The sequence below is a fragment of the Mustela erminea genome, chromosome 4 (genome assembly GCF_009829155.1).
Source record: "Mustela erminea isolate mMusErm1 chromosome 4, mMusErm1.Pri, whole genome shotgun sequence".
NCBI lineage: Eukaryota > Metazoa > Chordata > Mammalia > Carnivora > Mustelidae > Mustela > Mustela erminea.
Window position 1 is genome coordinate 141549875 of NC_045617.1, and position 20743 is coordinate 141570617.

Consider the following 20743-nt stretch of genomic DNA (forward strand, 5'->3'; position numbering starts at 1 on the left):
CTTTAGCATTTCTTTCCTACCGGACACAGATGACGATGAGGGACAACCAAGGGCCCCGCAAAGTGATATTTTTTTTGTCCGAAGAAATGATTTTCATATTGTTTAGAAGAGTCTGTTCCCGAGGAGACAATGAGGTTTTCATAATTCCCGAGGCACTATCTACCTGGCCTTAGTTTTTAAGGGTTCTAAAGCTAGAACCATAATCTTTTAAACATTTCTTAAATGAATGTGGAGTGATGAAAGAATATCTTTCATATAGATACACAAATAATTGGAGAAGTCCAAAAGTTTGGTTGTCTGGTCTTAGTAGTTGCTGAGGGTTTGGAGTTTGATGAAGGAGTCCTGTCTTGGGTGTTTCGAGTAGTGGCTGCCATAGAAATTGCTGCTTTTCTTACCACGGAACTGTGGAGAGAAAAAGTTCTGGAACCACTGGTATAAAGTAAGCCAGACAAGAAGGAGAGGTCTGTGAAGGCTGAACTCTGGGCTCCAGTGAGGAGAGAGACCTCATCTTGTTAATATCTCTGATTTCAGATTGCCTCCCTGGTGCCCGTGGATCAGTTTCAGCTCTACCAGCGGTTAAAATTTGAACGAGGTATGTATGCCCTCCTCTTTCTGTCCCCATGTTGAGTTGTGGCTTTCCATGTGTCATCTTCACACTAACCTCCATAGAAGGTTAAGGAGGCTGTGGGCTGTCAACAAAGCCACAGGGGCACTCCGAAAGGGGAAAAGCTGGCATTGCACTGTAATATTTCAGCTTTCTCAGCCTCAGGCAGAAAAATATGCAGACTAGCAGGAAATAGAAGCTTCCTTATGTTGGCTGTTGTGTATTTTTAAGTTGGCTCATGTGAGGCAAGTTCTGCAAAAGTTGTATAGTTTCACACAAGAGGATGTTCCTTAAAATGCTTTTTACCACCGACTTTCCCACTCCTGAAGATCACTTCAAAACCTCCATCGACCCAAACATTTTTACTGCTGCTTGTAATACTCACTGTTTGTTCTTTTGATACCACACCTGTAATCAGAGCGATTGTGTCATTCTAATGCAATTTACAATCTACCAGACTCATTTTCTTTCTGGCTTTGGCCTTGGGATAATTTATATAGCTTTCTATTTGTACTCCCTTTTCATCTGTAAGATTTATTTATTTTTGTTCTTTTACCAAGGTCTTTTTTTAAGTAGCCCCTTCTGTCCTGTCACACTCTGGACATTCTTGAACTAAATGGTCTTTCTTTCTTTCTTTTTTTTTTTTTTAAAGATTTATTTATTTATTTTAGAGAGAAAGAGAGAGTGTACCTGCACAAGCAGGGAAGAGGGGCCCAGGGGGAGGGAAAGGGGAAGCAGGCTCCCTGCTGAGTGCAGAACCCAATACAGGGCTCCATCCCAGGACCCTGAGATCATGACCCGAGCTGAAACCAAGAGTCAGACACTTAACCAACTGAGCCCCCCAGGTGCCTCTAAATGGTCTATTTTTCTATATCTGAGAAATAGGAGAAAATTGTTGCCCTAGAACACATAGTCTCATTGAGTGTATAAAATAAACTCTCATCTAGCATGAACATGCAAGTTTTCTGATTGCTAACTCTTAAATCTAGATTAGTAAAGTCTAAGAGGTAAAATGAAGGAAAGAGGAACATTTCTCTCTCATGTGTGAGTCTTTCATGGGTTGTCTCGCATATCTTATCTTTGATGCATTTTAGTTGATCAAATAGTTTGACTCATACACAGAATTTATTTTTTTATCACAGGTTCTAGGCAGATGTCCCACTACAGATCCCATGAATTGATCATGGATTTTATTATCCTTATTTTTTAGATGAAGAAAGTGGCAATTGGAGAGGTTGAGACCTGCCTAGCATCACATAGACTGTATCTAAGCTTCTTCATCTATAGGAATAATTCCATATTTTTAAAAAGATTTTATTTATTTATTTGAGAGAGAGGGAGAATGAGATAGAGCAAGTATGAGAGGTAGAAGATCAGAGAGAGAAGCAGACCCCCAGCTGAGCAGGGAGCCCAATGCAGGACCCAATCCTGGGACTCCAGGATCATGACCTGAGCTGAAGGTAGTCGCTGGACCAACTGATCCACCCAGGCGCCCTCCATATTTTTTTCCTTAGGATAACATCTATCTTAAACATAAAACATACCATTTCACCCATTTTAAGTGTACAAGTCAGTGGCCTTAAGAACATACATGATTTTATGCAAACATCGCTACCATCTCTTTATCACCCCAAGCAGAAACTATAATTAAATAATAACTTCCCATTTCCCTTTTTTCCCCAGCCCCTGGTAACTTCTGCTCTGCTGACTGTTCTGTAAATTTGCCTAGTGTAGATATTTCATGTAAGTGCAATCATACAGTATTTTCCTTTTGGGTCTGGCTTATTTCACTTGTATAATGTCTTGAAGGTTCAGCCATGTCGTGGCATGTCTCAGGACTTGTATTTCTTTTTATGGCCAAAGGATAATATTCCATGGTATGTATATACCACATTTTGTTTAACCATTCATCTGTTGAAGGATACTTGGGTGGTTTCTACCTTTGTCTATTGTGAATAATGCTGCAGTGAAAGTGAAGTATCTTTCCAAGTCCTTGCTTTCCGTTCTTTTGGGTTTATACCCAGGAGTGGAATTGCTGTGTCAAATGGTGATTCTCTGTTTAGTGTTGGAGGAACTGCTGATTAGACATTTTTACTATTGTAAAGTATGGGGAGTACGTAATATTTGGAAGTATGTTAAGTCTGGTGACCATGTGGTTCAACTCCCTCATTTTATAAGAAAGGAAACCAAGGTCCAGAGACATATTGATGTGAGGTGATTCTGGAAGGCGATTTGTAATTCTCCAGTACCAGTTCAGGCACTTCTTCATTATCATCCATGATACAGAATTATTATTAGACACTAGGCATGCCGAGTAAGAATAAATTTAAGTTAACAGTGTTACATAATGAAATTTACTTATAAATTTACTTATAAATTACTTATAAATTTACATAATGAAATTTAAGAGAGAGAATGAGAGAGCACGGCGGTGGGGGGGTTGGGGGAAGGGAAGAGAGAGGGCCAGAAGCAGCGTCCCCACAGAGCAGGGAGCCTGATGCAGGGCTCTATCCAAGGATCCCAGGACCCCGACATCATGACTTGAGCCTAAGGCACATGCTTAACCAACTGAGCCACGCAAGCACCCCTGCCATGAGAGTGTTTTATGTGGAACTGTTTAGAATGGGATCTTGGGATGCTTTAAATACTCATGTTGTGAATGAACTAAATGACTAATTGGAAAGTAAAAGTCTCTGGCTGGGCTCTCTGATACAGTTGTAGAGATTGTTGGGCTCTGGAAAAATGGACAGTCAGATCACTGGCAGTCCTGTATCTGAATTCCCAAAATTTTCATTAGTTTGCCCGGTTCTTACTGCCGACCAAGTTTTCAGTTTTTAGTTCGTCATCTGTGTTTTGTCTTCTGCTTTATGTTGCATATACGGTTAGCTCGCCCTTTTATAGCTTTGTTTTCATCTAAGTCTTCACGGGGAAAAATATTTTGAATAGGAATGAGCCTAAACTATCACTGTTTACATAAAGGGGAGAAATGGCATTTGGCATCGATTGGTTATTCTATGAATTCACTCTCAGTCCATCTGTGACTTTCCGTTGGCTACTACCGTGTTTTCGGCTTTCCTTTTCTGTGTCAGCCTTCCAATATTAACAAAGAAAAGAGGATACTACGTTTGGCATGTGTTAGTGATCACTGCTGTACTCTTCTATTGGTTCTCAAAGCACATGATGCCTGATGATTAATGTTAGAATTTTGCTTGTCTCTTGAATCTGCTTGCCCACAATCTCCTTTTTCAAAATAGGGTTTTTTTTGTTTTGTTTTTTTGAAAACTGGGTTAAGATTTTCCATCTCTAGTCCTTAAGCACTTTTCCTATTTTTTTTGTGACCCTGTTTTACTTATTATAATTGCAAATCGTTTCCGTTTCTTGGTAGGTTAACGGGTCCGTTCTTGGATATTTGTATTCTCACGGAGTGGCTGGAAACTCCTACAAATGGTTCAAGGGTCCTAGTGTTCTCCTTTGGAGAGAAGTGAAGTAAAATAAGAATTTATTTTCCTGTTACCTGTTAATCCTTCTGCATTCTCTCATGTCTTCAGTATTTCCTTTTTGGGGGACCGAGTATCTGCTGTGTGCCAGGTGCCCTTCTAGACTCCGCCGTCAGCCGTGACCCCGCCTTGCTCTGAAAGCCTTCCGTTCTGAGCATTTGTCCCAGCCTCCTTTTGCTGTGAGTCCCAACGTTTCTGATATGGCTCTTTTTTTCCTCTTGTGCCTTTATCTGTCCTTGGTGAAATGTTCCCCGCCACTCTTTTGTGTCCATTCCTGGAGGTTTTATCTCACCATAGTATGAGATAAACACACTGTCTCACCTAGTGAGACAGGGCTGTGGGATACTTTAATAACCTTAGTGTCACTTTGGTTTGATTTTTTTTTTGCGGGGGGGGGGTTTGATTTTTTTTAACACCTCCCGTCTCTCACAAGGTACCTTCCTGTTGGTCATTGCCGACCGCAAGCCCATTCTTGTGCTTGCACGTGCATGTGCGCACAGGTTCTCCTCTTGAGCCTGCTTTTCTGGTGTTTTGTGGTAAATGTGTGACTAAGCCTAGGATTCGCTTGCGAAGCTCTTCTGGGCTTCTGGGAGCTCACACTTTCTCCTCAGCTTCCTGCTTTCGCTCCTTTACCATCAAGTCTTTCTTGTGGGTTAGTTCTCAAAATCTAAAACCGCAGTCTCTAGCATTTTCAGCTAAAAAAACCTGAAGTATCTGCAAGAAAGGACATTTATCATTGAGTAGGGTGACATTTCTAAAGGGGACCCGGATGTTCTCCATCGTGTGAAGGGTTTGCCTCTCCCCGTGTGCACTTCATTTTTTCATCTCTAAAAGGGGGATGATAATGGATGGCTTCTGCTAGGGCTGCTGTACAGAGTGAGTTAACACTGTGTGTCTGTCACCCTGTCATCGTCATTGTTGTTGTTTTGTTATTCATCATGGCCACCACCCCATCTGACCTTTACCCCAGTTTTCTAAACTAAGTGAAGAAGGCACTTTCTAGAATCCAGATCATATCTTGACTGAGCGTATAACACAATAATACCACTTTTGTTCCCTTTTCATCTTAATTGGTATCTTTTTCAGCATGTTTCTACCCTTATTGTCCTAAATTCTAAAGCATTATATGCTTCCCCAATGTTCATAGCAGCAATGTCCACAATTGCCAAAATGTGGAAAGAGCCAAGATGCCCTTCAACAGACAATGGATAAAGAAGATGTGGTCCATATACACAGCGGAATATTACTCAGCCATCAGAAAGGATGAACACCCAACTTTTGCATCAACTTGGATAGGACTGGAGGCGATTATGTGGAGTGAAATAAGTCAAGCAGAGACAGTCAAATATCATATGGTTTCACTTATTTGTGGACCGTAAGGAACAGCATGGGGGATATTAGGAAAAGGGAAAAACGAAGGGGCAGAAATTGGAGTGGGGGACGAACCATGAGAGACTATGGACTCCGGGAAACAAACAGAGGGTTTTAGAAGGAAGGGAGGTGGGGGCAGGAGTGAGCCCAGCGATGGATATTAGGGAGGGCACGGATTGCTTGGAGCACTGGGCATCATACGCAAACAGTGAATCATGGAATGTGACATCAAATACTAATGATGTACTGTATGGTGACTGACATAACACAATTAAAAAAAAAAGGTGCTAATGAAAGCTAATTTCTTACATCACCTGCCATATCTGGTTCCTTCATACTCTTACTTGAAGCATAAATCCACCTTCTCTGACCACCTCCAAGGAGATGATGACTTGCAAGTGGCTGCTTTAATGACAAAAGATTCCGGGGCTGATAGTGGAAATGGAAATCTATTTAATCACACGATTATGTTTTTACGCAGATAATGGTTTTCTAGGAGGAAAAACAGCCCAGTCTCGGCATATATTCACTAACCACGAGTAAAGCAAACACCTAACTTCCATGGGTTGTAAAATAACAGCGTGAGACTAGATAAATTCAGAAGCTGTTTCCAGGTTTGAAATTCTGTGCTTCTCCGTAGTCTTGACAGCAACCCCTTGGCTCAAGGCCACATGTATTGAGTTTATTTACCATGGCAAATGTTAATTCTGATCAGTGTAGTTTAATTGCATTTTAACTATCTACAGAAGACCTTTGTTCTTTGAGCTATCAGAAAGCAAATTAACTTTGACATAATTAAAAATGGAGTGGGTCATAAAAGTTAAAACAGTTTGGTTTATTTCAGCTGATAATTAGCTTGGATGTATCATGTTCCTCACAATAAGAAATCATGGAATATCTTTTCTGGCACAGTTTCATGATTGCAGAAAACTCACTCATGTTAGTTAAGAGGATTTACAACAGGATAAAAGCAAACTGTACATCCCTAATGGTGATAGTTTCCGGTGGGGAAACCAAGGGTCATGAGATCAGCTTTTGAAAACTGAAAGCAATCACAGGGGTCTGATATGGCCCTCCTGGCAGTTTTCTCAGAATGTTTATTTCTCAATAATTGTCAGAATACAGAAGTAGAAATAGCTTTGAATAGCATTTCCTGCCTTGCATAATTTATATGAACAAGTACTCTTACGTCAAGTAGTCATGGAGCTTTATTTCAGTCATCAGTTCCATCTTTCATAAATAAATTCTGGTTGAAGTTTGTGAATTTGTCTCCGATGTAAGTCCATTACATTTAATCCCTGCTGAATCATGTTCATGTCAAGGTGTTGGGGGCACCACTGGGAATGATGTACACAGGGCCCTGCTTGCTCTTTTTCTAGATTCCTGAATTTACCTCCATCTCAGAGCTCCATGAAGATTTTATCACTGCTGATGCAGAAGAAATTACTTGAATATGCATGAGTTCATCTTCCTCCAACTTTGGAAAGGAAGTTTGAAGGAAAAAACCTAAACATTAAACTTTCGGGATAACTGTGCATTTTGCTTATCTACCTCATAACTGTTTCCAAAGCCAAGAGCTAGGAGTTAGAATTGAATTCACAATAATAGTAATAAAAATTATACCTTTTTTTTTAACCTGTACCTGTACATGGTTAATGCAAAAATTTTAATACACTTTTTATTATTACGTGCCACCCCCCCTTTGACTCTGCTCAGCTCATTGACGTAGAGTCAAGATTGAGGGGAGGAAGCCCTTGTTCATGAACAGCAATTTGGCTTTCACCTGGCGTCCATCAGTTGGTTCCTCTTTGGTGAGTTTAGAACCACTAATATCTGATGCCCCGTCAGAGTGTTTTCCTTTTCTGCTAATCTGGCCTCCAGCTTCCATTCAGGGTAGACTCTATAACTTGATAGATATAAAGCAAAACTGTGCTCTTCATGGCATATTAAATGCAGCTGATGGAAACCCAGAGGTATTGACCATAGGGTGCACAGGAGAACCAAGGGCCAGATCTTGATGCCCAACGTTGGTTATGAGAGCAACAAGAAAACAAAGCACATGCTGTCCTGTGGATTTCAGAAATTCCTAGTCTCCAGCGTCAAAGAGCTTGATGTGCAACAAATCCTACCGTGCAGGGACTGGTCAAAATGTCTCCTCTAAGAACTGCAAAGCCATTGTGGAAAAAAACAATCCAGCTGGCCATCAGGGTCCCAATGCCAGGCTGTATAGTGAAGAAAATGAATAGACAGCTTATGGGTATGTCATATTTGTGTTAATAAAACTACCCCAAAAATTGGCACTCCCCACCAATGGCTTCTCATCGGGCTCAGGCCTTATCATCTTCATCTGTGATCAGGCCCCTTGATGACAGTTCCTGCGACCTTTCCCCTTGCTCGCTTAGCTCCTTATAAAATATCACTGCCTTATTACCTGTATAAATCTCTTCTTTTGCATCATTTGGATATACGTTGGAAATCTTTCAGGTCAAAACCACGTGTAGATTGACTGCCTAGTCATGGTTCCAATCTATCGACTTAAATGTGTTTTTAAAAAATGGACATCCATAAATAGCTCTCAGAAGCAGAAGTAATGTTTGCTCAGAGTCATCTGGTTCTCACACCAGTGTGGCACTCCCAGAGGCTTATCTTCAGCAATTCTGACCCAACTGATAGTTACCTCGTTGAAAAAGCAGAAAGTGTGCTTTTGAGCCGAGAGGTCTCTGTCACGAATCAAAAATAAAGCAGGCAGAGGAAAAAAACAAATCCTGTAAGTATTCTTTGTAGTTCAGGCCCAGAGGCACCAATATACCTTTTCTTCACATTCAGAAATGTCCTCTGTGAATTTCTATAGAAGGCTCGGGAGTCTGCTCTTTGACTGCCAAGGGATCAGTCTCTTTAATCTTAATCTCATTCTCCAGTTAGAGAAGTTGAGTCACTACTCTTCTGAATCTTCCCGTTAACTCCTTGTTGACTTACTCAGCTCCTCAGGTTAACATGGAAACAGAAAGCTGAGGGGACTGTCAGGAATTTGGCTGAATTTGTGTTTTTGCCTCAGAATAGTTACTTCCTTTGCTCTTAATGGTTTATCAAGAAGACAATAGCACACCTCCTTTGGCAATATCTTTTGCATAACCAGAACAGTATTTCAAAGCTGTAAGTCAAGCTTGGGTACTTGTGTAAGGAATATCTGTGCCCAAAAGCAAATGTTACAGAAACACATGATACTGTATTGCTACTGTGGGCACTTCCTGTATTGATAGATATTTCTCAAAGAATTGTGTCAAATTCTAACTAGCAGTGCTTTCTTTTCATTTAAATTCTCGAAAAGAGTGGCTGATGATCCAGTAATCACACTATAAAGTATTTACCCAAAGGATAAAGTATTTACCCAAAGGATACAAAAATAGACTCGAAGGGACACATGTATTCCAAGGTTTATAGCAACATTATCAACTAGAGCCAAGTTATGGGAAGAGCCCAAATGTCTATTGACAGATGAAGGGATAAAGAAGATGTGGTGTATACGTACAATGGAATATTACTCAACCATAAAAAAGAATCAAGTCTTGTCATTTACAACAACGTGGATGGAGCTAGAGAGTCTTATGCTAAGCAAAAATAGTCAGAAAAAGACAAATACCATGTGATTTCACTAATATGTGGAACTTAAGAAACCAAACAGATGAACATGGGCGGGGGGGGGGGGGGAGGCAAACCAGGAAACAGACTCTTAACTCTAGGGAACAAGCTGAGGGTTACTGGAGGGGAGGCGGACGTGGGGATAGGTTAAATGGGGGATGGGGAGTAGGGAGGGCACTTGTTAGGATGAGCACTGCGTGTTGTATGTAAGTGATGAATCACTAAATTCGACACCCCCAGCTAATATTACAATGTATGTGAATTAACTAGAATTTAAATAAAAACTTAAGTAAATAAAAGGTGGCTGAAAGGGGGCTCTAATTGAGAGAAGTAATTGGTTTAAATTAGCAGATATCTGTCTTCTGTTTTCTCTTGTGGCCCTCTGTATTTATATATTGTTTATTTATTTATTTATTTGACTGTGAGAGAGAGACAGCGAGAGAGGGAACACAAGCAGGGGGAGTGGGAGAGGGAGAAGCAGGCTTCCTGCTGAGCAGGGAGCCTGATGTGAGGCTTGATCCCAGGACCCTGGGATCATGACCTGAGCCGAAGGCAGATGCTTAACGACTGAGCCACCCAGGCCCTGAACCTCTGTATTTATAAAGGAAAAAATTTTGATTTGCTGGGTGGACAGGTATGTACTGACTGCATCCCATCTGATTGGCGCTGTGAGGGGTGCTTGGAAATTGGATAGGGAGATCCAGAAATATTTACTTGTGACATGCTATGGTTCTTTTTAAAAGATTTTATTTGACAGAGAGAGACACAGTGGGAGAAGGAACACAAGTAGGGGGAGCAGGAGAGCCTCCCATGGCTTCCCACGGCACAGGGAGCACAACGTGGGGCTCGATCCCAGGACCCTGGGGTTATGACCTGAGCCAAAGGCAGATCCTTAGCTGAGCTACCCAGGAACCCCTCATGCTATGGTTCTGAGTGGAAGAAAGAGCTTGCCTCTCCTCTAGGGTAGCTCTTACTGGGGTTAAAGATCCCAGTCAGTTGTGCAAAAAGCAATTAATGATCAAAAAATGAGAATATAACCAAATACCAATACTCTAGAAGAAGATACACGTACCCATGAGAGACAGGCAAGGTTACTTCAGGTCGAAATACTTGTCTGTATGTGGAATGTTCAGGAAGAAGAAAAGGCTGGCCAGCAAATGTGGCTAAAGGAACTGTCACTGTTGCCCTTTCAATTTCTCCTCCTCTTGTGCTACGTTCTGTTCTTTGGTTGCCCACTCTGTGACCCCCACTGGATGGTGTTGAAGTTGGGTTTATATATTTAAGTGTTTGCTCTCAGTTTGGACAGTGTTCAGTGACGTGTCGGTAAACAGATTTGTGGGAGAAGTGGGGCGGCTCTGATTTATGGTGTTTGCCAATTTCTGTAGTGTAAATACTCTCATCGTGGTTGATTTCTCAAGTGGGCGATTCATTTGATGACACTGTATGCAGAGTTGACAAGATGGAGTAGGCTGTTGGCTCCTGGCAAGACCCCGATTTAGAAGGTGACTGCTGATGTCCTTGCTCGGTGTCTTCTTAAGTACAGCATCTTTATTACAGTATCTGGAAGGAGACTGTTCGTTCCCTTTTATACCTTCCACACTCTGGCTGCCTACAGAGTTGTTATTCTGGGGACTGTTTTTTGTTTTTTAATCTCTGTTTACGTGGTGCCTTAGCTCTCTCGAACTTCATCTCAGCATTTGCCATCTGCTTTGTACTGTGAGCAGGAGCGACCAGTTCTACTTCCTGCGTTTAGAGCTGATTGAAAGGGGAAACTTCATTATGGATACACGAAGAGCATTAAAATATTCCTGTCTTAAAAATACCTTCAGTATATTACACATTCCTCACCTCCACCCCTAAGAGCTGCTCATAGACGGTAATAGTTTATTTTATGTTATCTCATGGAGTGTTCTGTCAGTTATTGCATTGCTTTTTGAAAATATTTCATTAATTTACACAAGTACTCTTGTTCTTTTCACACTGAGATTTCTGAGAAGCAAACCTCTATTTTCATCTCTAAGGCTAGGGTCTCTAAAAAGTCCCTGAAATTGATCATTTGTTGAATGAACAATGAATAACAGACATTTGACTAAGTTTTCAGGCATATCAGCACAAGAAGTCAGGCCTCAAGAAGAAGTTTGGAATAGTCTAAATTAAAGCAAGATTGACACTCAGTCACAGCTTGGGTTCTGTAAGGAAGGACATTTGGGAGAAATCAAGGACTGAGTTTTTTGACACCATCCATCGACGGAACCAAAGGAAGCAGTACTGATGTGAAAGGAGGAGGTTGGTTGTGGGAAGAGAATAGAGAGGCTGGTGCCTTATGGAAGAGAGCCCCAAGAGTATCAGATAGAAGACAGAATGAGAACCGTTTGCTGGGGATGAGTAGAGGGATGGCTGTTTTAACTTTCAGAGAGCAGTTTATTATGGAACTGGGAAGAAAAAGTTTACTTTAGTAAAGGAATGAGAATCAGTGAATCTGGATCACTCATGAAGGACTGACATGAAGCAGGAAGGTGAAATGGATGTTAGGTACAGGGAGACAGTAAGCAGGGTTCTAGCAAGGGTAATTATTGTTCATTTTAATGTTAGAAATTTTTTTTTGTTGTCACCCTTATAAGTGACGCTTCATAAAGGAGGTTTAATTTTGAGAGTGCTGTATGTAAAGTTCCATGTTTTGCCAAGTTGGTGTCTTTCCAAATGTAGAGAGCCTAACTGAGGTAGGTGGAGATTTTTAGAGTCTAATAACGATCATAACATACTTTCAACACCAGGACTGGTATTGGATGGTTTTAGTGTGCTATGTACATCTGTTGATGAAAGCACTAGAAGAGAATGGAAAATAAATTCCAGTGCAAGGCAATTCAAGATGGTATTAGTAGTGTGTGTATTTTAAGGCAATTGTTGGCAGAGGACTATATCTAGCTTTTGCAAAAAACCAAGAATGACTGCTATAAATCAACAAGAAGCATCCCATCACTGTGTCAGTGTATTGGAGCACACAAATAAAATAAGTATTCCTTGCCTACAACCTAAAGAGAGAAAGGCCATCTCCATGAAGAGACTAGAGCACAGCAATGAACAAGATGCTGGTTCTGTGACAGCAAAATTAAGACAAGTATGTTGTAATTCCTTTATTTTTTTTCTTTAATCTTTTTTTTTTTTTAAAGACTTTATTTGTTTATGTGACAGGGAGAAAGAAAGTGAGAGCAGGTACACAAGCAGGGGGAGTGGGAGAAGAAGAAGCAGGCTCCCTGACAAGCAGGGAGCCCGATGTGGGCCTCGATCCCAGGACCCTGGGATCATGACCTGAGCCGAATACAGATACTTAATGACTGAGCCACCCAGGTGCCCCATGTAGTAGGTCCTTTAAGAATGGAAAGGCTATAACTTGGTTAAAGATGATATTATTTTTAGGGTAAGGAAAAGCCTACAATGAGAATTGAATATATGGAGAAGAATGTGACAGAGGGGAAATTTGAATACAAAAAGGAGATGGTTTTCCAGGGAAGAGCTTAGATCCAGAATTATTTTATTAGTCTATCATTCACATACCAGATTAATAGTAGCCTTTAATTTTTAAAATTTTTAAAAAGATTTTATCTATTTATTTGAGAGAGGGAGAGTGAGCGGGAGAAGCAGACTCCTTGCTGAACAGCAAGCCTGATGTGGGACTCATTCCCAGGACCCTGAGATCATGACCTGAGCTGAAGGCAGATGCGTAACTGATTGAACTATGCAGGCAACCTTATTTATTTATTTTAGAGAGAGTGTGCAAGCACGGGGAGGGAAGGAGGGCAGTGAGGGAGAGAGAGAATCTTGAGCAAACTCCCCACTGAGCACAGAGCCCAAAACCGGGCTTGATCTCCTGACTTTGAGATCATGACCTGAGCCCAAACCAAGAGTCAGATGCCTAACCGACTGACCACCCAGGTGCCATTGTTAGTAGCCTTTTAAAACTAGCTTTAAAAATTATAAAAGCAGTATTTTTTCCTGTTTCTTCTTAAAATTCAAGTTTAGGGGCATGTGTATGTCTCAGCTGGTTAAGCGGCTGCTTTTGGCTCAGGTCATGATCTCAGGGTCCTGGGATTGAGCCCTGCATCTGGATCCCGGCTCAGTGGGGAGCCTGCTTCCCCCTCTCCCTCTGCCCCCTCAACTCATGCTCGCTCTCTCAAATAAATAAAATATTTAAAAAAAAAACAAATTCAAGTTTAGTATTAAACTAAATCTTTGCCTCTGATTACAACCCCTGCCCTTTATTCAAGGATAACTCTTCTTATGCTTCTTAGATTTTCTGAAAATGTTAAAACATATTTTTATGTATACATGGTCTTATAAACATGGTTCATTTATACTCTTCCTCAATCTGAATTTTTGAACTGGCAGTATATCTTTGGGATCTTTCCATATTGTCACATCAGTTCCCCTTATTTTATTTTTTTTTATAGATTTTTAAAAAGATTTTATTTATTTATTTCACAGAGATCACAAGTAGGCAGAGAGGTGGGGATTGGGGGGGAAGCAGGCTCCCTGCAGAGCAGAGAGCCCGATGTGGGGCTCGATCCCAGGACCCTGGGATCATGACCTGAGCTGAAGGCAGAGGCTTTAACCCACTGAGCCACCCAGGCGCCCCTGTTCACCTTATTTTAGAGCTACACAGTGTTCAGCTATGTGGATGTCTATTATTTGTCTAGTAATCTACACAAAAGCCTTTCGTGTCTGGCACAGGGTGTTAATTTTTTAAAAAGGTTAATAAGTAATAAAAATAAAATTTTATTATGGTAGATAAGGTTTTCTACAGGATGATGTGTGTAGTGTATATTTTATTTCTATTGGCATACACACATTTCCTCAGGCCTCACTTATAAAGACTTTAAAGGTCTTTTCGGAGATGATCTCAGGGTACTTTAATCCCCTTTGTAAACTTACCAGCCGCACGGGAGGCGCAGTCCTCGTCTGACCTGGGCGTTTGCTCCCTGTTGCGAGAGGTCAGCTTATGGGTTGAGATGCTTTCGTCCGCAAGGAACAGAATGCCGGCTAACAAGTGCCTTAACCGGTGAAGGCCCGGAATTCCCTCGCGTACAGGAAATCCAGAGGTAGGCAGTGGCGGGTGTGGTTGACGGAGCGGCTCAACTTCTCCAACTCCTGTAATTCTCCCGTTAGAGTTCCTCAGGGTCGTGGCGGCCCAGACATCACAGCTTCCCACAGCGGTGTTCACAGGCTCGCAGACGGAAGGGAGATTCTTGCCCGCGTATCCGGAAGGAGCGCTCGTCCCAGAAGCCCCTTGCGGTCTTCCCTCACCTCCCATTGGCCAGAATCGTGTCACATGACCACGCCCTGGCTGGGCAGAAGGCTGAGAGCGGAAGTCCGCTGTGCTCTGTGTCTCAGCCAGGAGGTTAGAAGGAAGCTGGGACAGACGTTGACCAAATACCGTAAAGGTGGCTAGAGGAGTCCCTGACAGTTCTGGATAGAGTTAAAATCTGTCTCCTGGTAACTCCACTTCGGGTGTTGGTTAAGCTCTATAAGCTACCCCTACAGACCAAGACTTCCAACGAAGTGAGGAGGAGGCTGCAGGGTCTCCGTTTTGCCCCTTCCACCACCTCCTTCGCCTGATCGTTCCTGTTCTATCGAAGCGGAGGAAAGTCCAGAGCAGCGCTGCCTTCTGCGGCTCAGACTCTTCCGTTGCTTTTTTGCACTGGAGTGTGCATCAGCTGCCTTATTTCCTAAGGTTTTTTTTTTCTTTATGGGGATTCATTAAAATTTGTAACTGCTCCCGTATTTATGGTTTCTGCTTTTATTGTGGCAACCCGGATACCTTGAACGATAAGTTGATACAAACAAGCAGTTCAGAATGCCTACCAAATAATTTGGATTAGAATTATGAGAACAAGTTGTATCCTTGTGTCTTTTGTACGGCGATCCGCAGGGATGTTACAAATTTAACTATAATGTGAGTTTTTCCTTTCCGTATTATCCGTCCTTTAAAAGACCTGGGATTTGGGGGGCACGTGGGTGGCTCAGTCGTTAAACGTCAGTCTTTGGCTCAGGTCATGATCCCAGGATCCTGGGATCCAGCGCTGCATGGGGCTCCCTGCTCAGAGGGAAGCCTGCTTCTCCCTCTCCCACTCCCCCTGCTTGTGTTCCCCTCTCTCGCTGTGTCTCTTTCTGTGAAATAAATACATAAAATCTTAGAAAAAAATTAAAAGGCCTGCGATTTGGAATGGGTGGTTAAGAAGGTAGGTGATGTGTGAGTCCTTAGCTCTAATTTATACACCAGCCTTCATTTCTTTGGACTTAGTGTTTGTGAAGCCGTTATAAGAGTTTGGGAAAAAATATGTGTGGAAATAAAAGGTCAGGACCTTAGAGCAGAGGTGTGTGTCACTGTCCCCTTGATTTTCTAACTAGCCTTTCTCAAACTTTTAGGGATTTCTTTCAAGGGTCCATCTCTTGGGGTCTGAGCACCTGTGAAGCAAAGGCTTCCGTTTTCTGATTTTATTTGCCTCATCGTTCTCCAACCCCTATTCCCCAGAATTATTATATAAGAAAGTAAGTGTGAGGGTTCTCTTTATGAATGAAAACCTGTAATAAGCATGGATCTGATTGCTGTCTTTTCTAGACGAGAGATTAATGGAGACAGTGTTTGCTGGAACATTTTGGACTTATTTCCCCTGATACTGAATTTGTAAAACTATTACCTTTAAAACTAAGCTCATACTTAATGCCTTCATTTCCTTTTCGCACCCCTCTTTGGGTCTGTTTGCCTCCTGTGTGGAAATTTCCAAGAATCATAAGCCTTAGGAGATTTAAAACTGGAATCCATCAGTTCAAAATTTGCAAAATACATTAGTTCAGAGAAAAAAGGCTACTCTGTTCCTCAAATAACATCATTTTTACATGATATGTTCCCTTAAAGGTCACATTGTAAGACAAGAATGTGAGGACTGTTATTGAATAGAAAAATGGAAAACCAAACAAGATTTGTAAACATTTGAGTAGAATGACAGTCGGCTTACCCCCAACTCCGTATTCCTTCCTACAGGCCACTTGGATGTGGTTGGTATAGTCTATAACTGACTGTCATTTTATGGTCTGTGAAACCTTTTGATTTTGGATCTTCTGAGTCTTTTACAAATATCTCTAACTAGCATATGGTAGGAGAACAGAATATCCAGATTGACAGCTACTCTGACTTCTTGGCTAAGCCACACCAGGCACTGTTTGGTCCTTCAGCTATTTGATTTCTTCCTTGTTCTTTTCAGTTTTCTCTAAAAAAGGTAGGAAGAAACCTCACTGCTTATTTCTCAGTCCCAGAAAGTCCCCCAAATCCCATGAATTTTTTTATTTCTTCTTATTTCTCAGTCCCAAAGTCCCAAAATCCCATGAATTTCTTTTTCCTTTTGCTTCTGTAGGTCCTTCAGGTCCAGTTTTCCTCCAAGATAATACCCCCAAATAGTTGTAGCAGGGACTTAAGATTTTTGCCTACTTTGAGTGCTGAAAGGTGAGAAGTATTCCAGAAGACTTGCTCATTTGGGTTAGTGAGAACACTTCCTATCTGTTCGTAAGGGCAGTGGTGGCCTCTCCCACTAGTACCTACTTTGAGAAACATGGCAGAGCTGAGTGGCCTCGTAGGTCTGGGTCCATTATGAAGACCAAGAGTAGAAATCACTGCCCTCGGTTGTACTAACCTTCCATAAATATTAGCCTATAAAAGAGAAGAAGGAACGGGGGGAAGTCTAGGCCCGTACGAAAGACACATAGACTGTCACATTTTCTTTGTTTATGCTCTAGAAGTTCACCTGGACCCCCACCGAACGTGGTGTCCTGTCGCAGACTGTCAGACCGTGTGCCCTGTTGCCTCCGGTGACCCAGGACAGCCTGTGCAGGTGGAGTGCCCTTCTTGTCACCTGAAGTTCTGCTCCTGTTGCAAGGATGCTTGGCACGCAGAGGTCTCCTGTAGAGATAGTCAGCCCATCGTCCTGCCAACAGAGCACAGGTAAGAAAGGAGAGATGGTCTTTGTGATTATTCACCCCAAATAGGTCACTTGGAGAAGGAGTTCTCTTGTGATGGAATTCAGAGATGGGTTCTTTCCCCCGTGAAACTTCCCTGAGAAGTGTCTCCGAACTGGGAAGTTGTTAACAAAGAGTAACCGACACAGTCTTTCTAAGGGGATTTTAGGTATTTACCCCTGGAGACTCTCCCAGATACCGCTGAAATGAGGGTCTGAATGCATTTTGATTTTTCTTCAGGTTGGAAGGCCCACGGCCCACTGGTTTTCAATAGCAAGGCATGGCTTGTCCACAGCCGTTTGCTTAGAAGCCGTGAGCACCTGCCGTGGATTTCTTCCTGCTTGCAAAGTGATGCGGAAATTACTTTGTGACCTGACCGTGTGGCAGCTTGTGGAGTATGCCAGCCCTATCGGAGTGAGCACAATAGAAGCAGCAGGCCTTCAGGGGCTCAGTGCTCAATACCCAGGTCTTAGAGGAAAAGAGCTATATCCCCTATACATGGTGCCCTGCAAAGACGGTGCCAAAGTTCAGAGTCGGTGACAATGAGAAGCAGTTAAATCTGTACCTTTCAGTACAAAGGGTTTTTACGGCAGCAGAAGGGCCCAGAGCGAGAGACCTTTGTGCACGATCCCTGGCTTTGCTGGAGGCTCCGGCTGTTCTGCATCAGCGAGAACAGAGGCACCGGTGTGCCCAGTCCAGTTGGCTGGCTCACCCCACACCCTCAGAGAGTGTGGAACCGTTCTTCAGGAACGGGAGCGCTACCTGGCTAGGATACTGTGCTTGAATCTGGGACCAAACAAACAAGAGGAAAACCAGACCTAGTGCCCGGGGCAGGCACATGCCTTCTTAGCCAGTACCCTCTGCACGTGGCCGATAGGTCTGTGGGCATCATGGGACAAGGGGAAGATCCCAGAGCAGAGAGGGGTTGGATTCTATTTTTTATTTTTATTTTTTAAGGTTTTACTTATTTAAGAAAGAGCATTGTGGGGGTGGGGGGAGTCTCAGAGGGAGAAGCAGACCCTCCACTGAGCAGAGAGCCAATGTGCGGCTTTATCCCCGGACTCTGGGATCGTGACCCGAGCTGCAGGCAGATGCCCAACTGGCTGAGCCACCCGGGCACCCTGAGAGGTTGAGTTCTGACATGGTCACTTGGTATCGGCGGGACCTCATGGAAGTCACTCAGCCTCTGTGAGTCTGCTTCTTTATTTGGGGGGAAAAAAAAGGTGGTGGGGGAAAGAATTAAAATAGTAACTGTCCCACTGCTATAATACTGTTATGGTGAGTACCAAATCCGATCCTGGATCCAAGGACGCTTTGTGAACTTGATGTCTCCGTGAACCGGGAGCTGGTTCTGATGAACGCTAGCTAATGTGCAGCACAGCGCTGTGGCTCCCCTAACCACACCCCCCATGTGTTCCACTTATTTTCCATGCCTCTTAAGGCTGTGAGCCTGCGCTGATCTAGGCATCTGTCGGGAGCAAGTCTCTTTAATGAGGCTGGGCATTGATTTTCAGGTATTGATTCTTGCATCCCACGACCTGTTCCATTTCTTTATCAGAACAGATTGCCAGGAAGATTTGTCTATGCCGTGTCAGATCCAGAACTGGTTTTTCTGTTGTGTAGCAGAATGCTTGTGCTTTTGCTTTAGACAGTGTGTGCTCAGGGAATGAAATACTAACTTGGCCAAATAAGGAACTAAGTCAGGTGTGGAAAGTACAATTATAGCATGACTCCTAGCCAAAGATACATAAATTAAGGTTCTTTTTTGTTTTGAGTTATCTGAATGACTAATAATGTGTGTCCCTCCTATTTTTACCCCCACCCTCTTCCATGGAAGTGAATTAAGCTCAGATGAGGGAGAGGCCACTACCTCACCCATCAGGAGCCCTAAGAATTCAATTGGTGCCCATAAAGTGGAATCTAGAACGGCTTTAGTGACATGTTGAATTAATGACACTTGGCCCGCTCTTCCCCAGCCCTGGTCAGCGGACACCATTGTAGTTCTAGCAGCATTTTTGACTCCCCCACCCCCCAATAATTTCTCATCCATTTTGTTTCTAGGGCCCTCTTTGGGACAGACGCAGAAGCCCCCATCAAGCAGTGCCCCGTTTGTCGGGTTTACATCGAACGCAACGAGGGCTGTGCCCAGATGATGTGCAAGAATTGCAAACACACGTTTTGCTGGTACTGTCTCCAGAACCTGGACGTAAGTGCCACCTGGAAGCATCTTCTCCTGTGGCCTCTCTTCATCATATCTGTGCACCCATCGGGATCCTCCAGGCTTTCCTTTTAAAATCTTGAGTCTATGTTTATCCTGCAAAAGAAGGTTATTTTTCTTAAGGAGTCTTTCTGAGGCTGCTACTTAAATGTCTAGCAGATGTCCCTTTGAGTCCCTTCACTGTGTCAGCTTAGCTTTAAAGGCAAGCTTTCGTTTTAGGGACAGCTTCTGTGTTGGGGGCACTGTCTCCTCTTATCACGTAGAGAGCCGTCAATGTATTCATTTATTTTGCTGCTGTCACAAATCACCACATACATAGTGGCTTAAAACAGCAGAGATTTTTTTGGCTTTAGTTCTATCCTCTGGAAATCTGATGTGTGTCTCACTGGACTAAAATCAAGGTGTCCTCAGGGCTGCATTCTTTTCTGGATTCCAGGGGAGAATCCATTTCTGGGTTTTGTAGCTTCTAGAAGCTGCCCACATTCATTGGCTTGTGGCCCCTTTCTCCAGCTGTGAAGCCAGCCACATCACGTCTCCCTGACCCCTTCTTCCTTTGTCGCAGCTCCCTCTGACCACAGCTGGGAAAGCTGCTCTGCCCTTAAGGACCCTCTGATGAGATTGGCCACATCTGGATGAAAGAGTGATTAGACTGGTCACATCTGGATGATACAGGCTGTTCTCCGCCATCTCGCGCTCTTACTTTAATCACCTGTGTAAAGTCCCTTTTTCCACAAAAGCCAACAAATTCTCAAATTCTGGAGAGTAGGCCACGGGCATCAGTAGGGGAGCAGTTTTTCTGCCTACCATAATTTGGTTCTCTTCCTCTTTTTGAATTTACAGAAGAAAGCCACTCAAATCAAGGGGATGTCTTAAATAACCATTCATTGGCACGACTGTGGTCCTGCTCTGGTTTTGTTAGGGCTCCGTTCCCGGATAACGGGGTCTGCCTCAGTGACTCTTTCCCCCTCACCATTGGTGAAGCACACCTGGCCCAGGTCAGGTGCGGCTCAGGCAGCCCCAAGCCGAGGCTCACGGTAACCTCAGAGGTAAAAAGTGTTGTGAAGGACGGCTGAGCAGATCTCCCTCCCTAGTGTTTCTTCTAGCATGAATAAGAAGAGATAGTTCCTATTCTGGCAATGTGGACCAGTGAAATATGTCCATACCAGAGTGAGCTCTCCGTCATGGTGAACATTCTTTTCCCAATTTCTCTCTCTCTCTCTTTTTTTTTTTTTTTTTTGCAAGATTTATTTATTTATTTTAGAGAGAGAATGAGAGCAAGCGAGCGCAAGTTGGGGGAAGGGTAAAAGGAGAGAGAGAATCTCAAGTAGACTCCACACTGAGCATGGAGCCAGATGCGGGGCTCGGTCACATGACTTTGAGGTCACAGCCTGAGCCGGAATCAAGAGC

The 20743-nt window shown here is 43.0% G+C and overlaps 1 protein-coding gene across 5 annotated transcripts in view; it reads left to right on the plus strand.

The window, feature by feature from the left end:
* RNF144B (ring finger protein 144B) overlaps positions 1–20743 on the plus strand; it is a 170172-nt gene that overhangs the window by 142015 nt on the left and 7414 nt on the right. For all 5 annotated transcript variants that reach the window (XM_032341202.1, XM_032341200.1, XM_032341201.1 and 2 more), the window contains 3 exons: positions 532–592; positions 16900–17104; positions 19180–19324. In XM_032341202.1, the coding sequence (XP_032197093.1) occupies positions 532–592; positions 16900–17104; positions 19180–19324 (411 nt within the window). The remainder of the gene's footprint in view (positions 1–531; positions 593–16899; positions 17105–19179; positions 19325–20743) is intronic.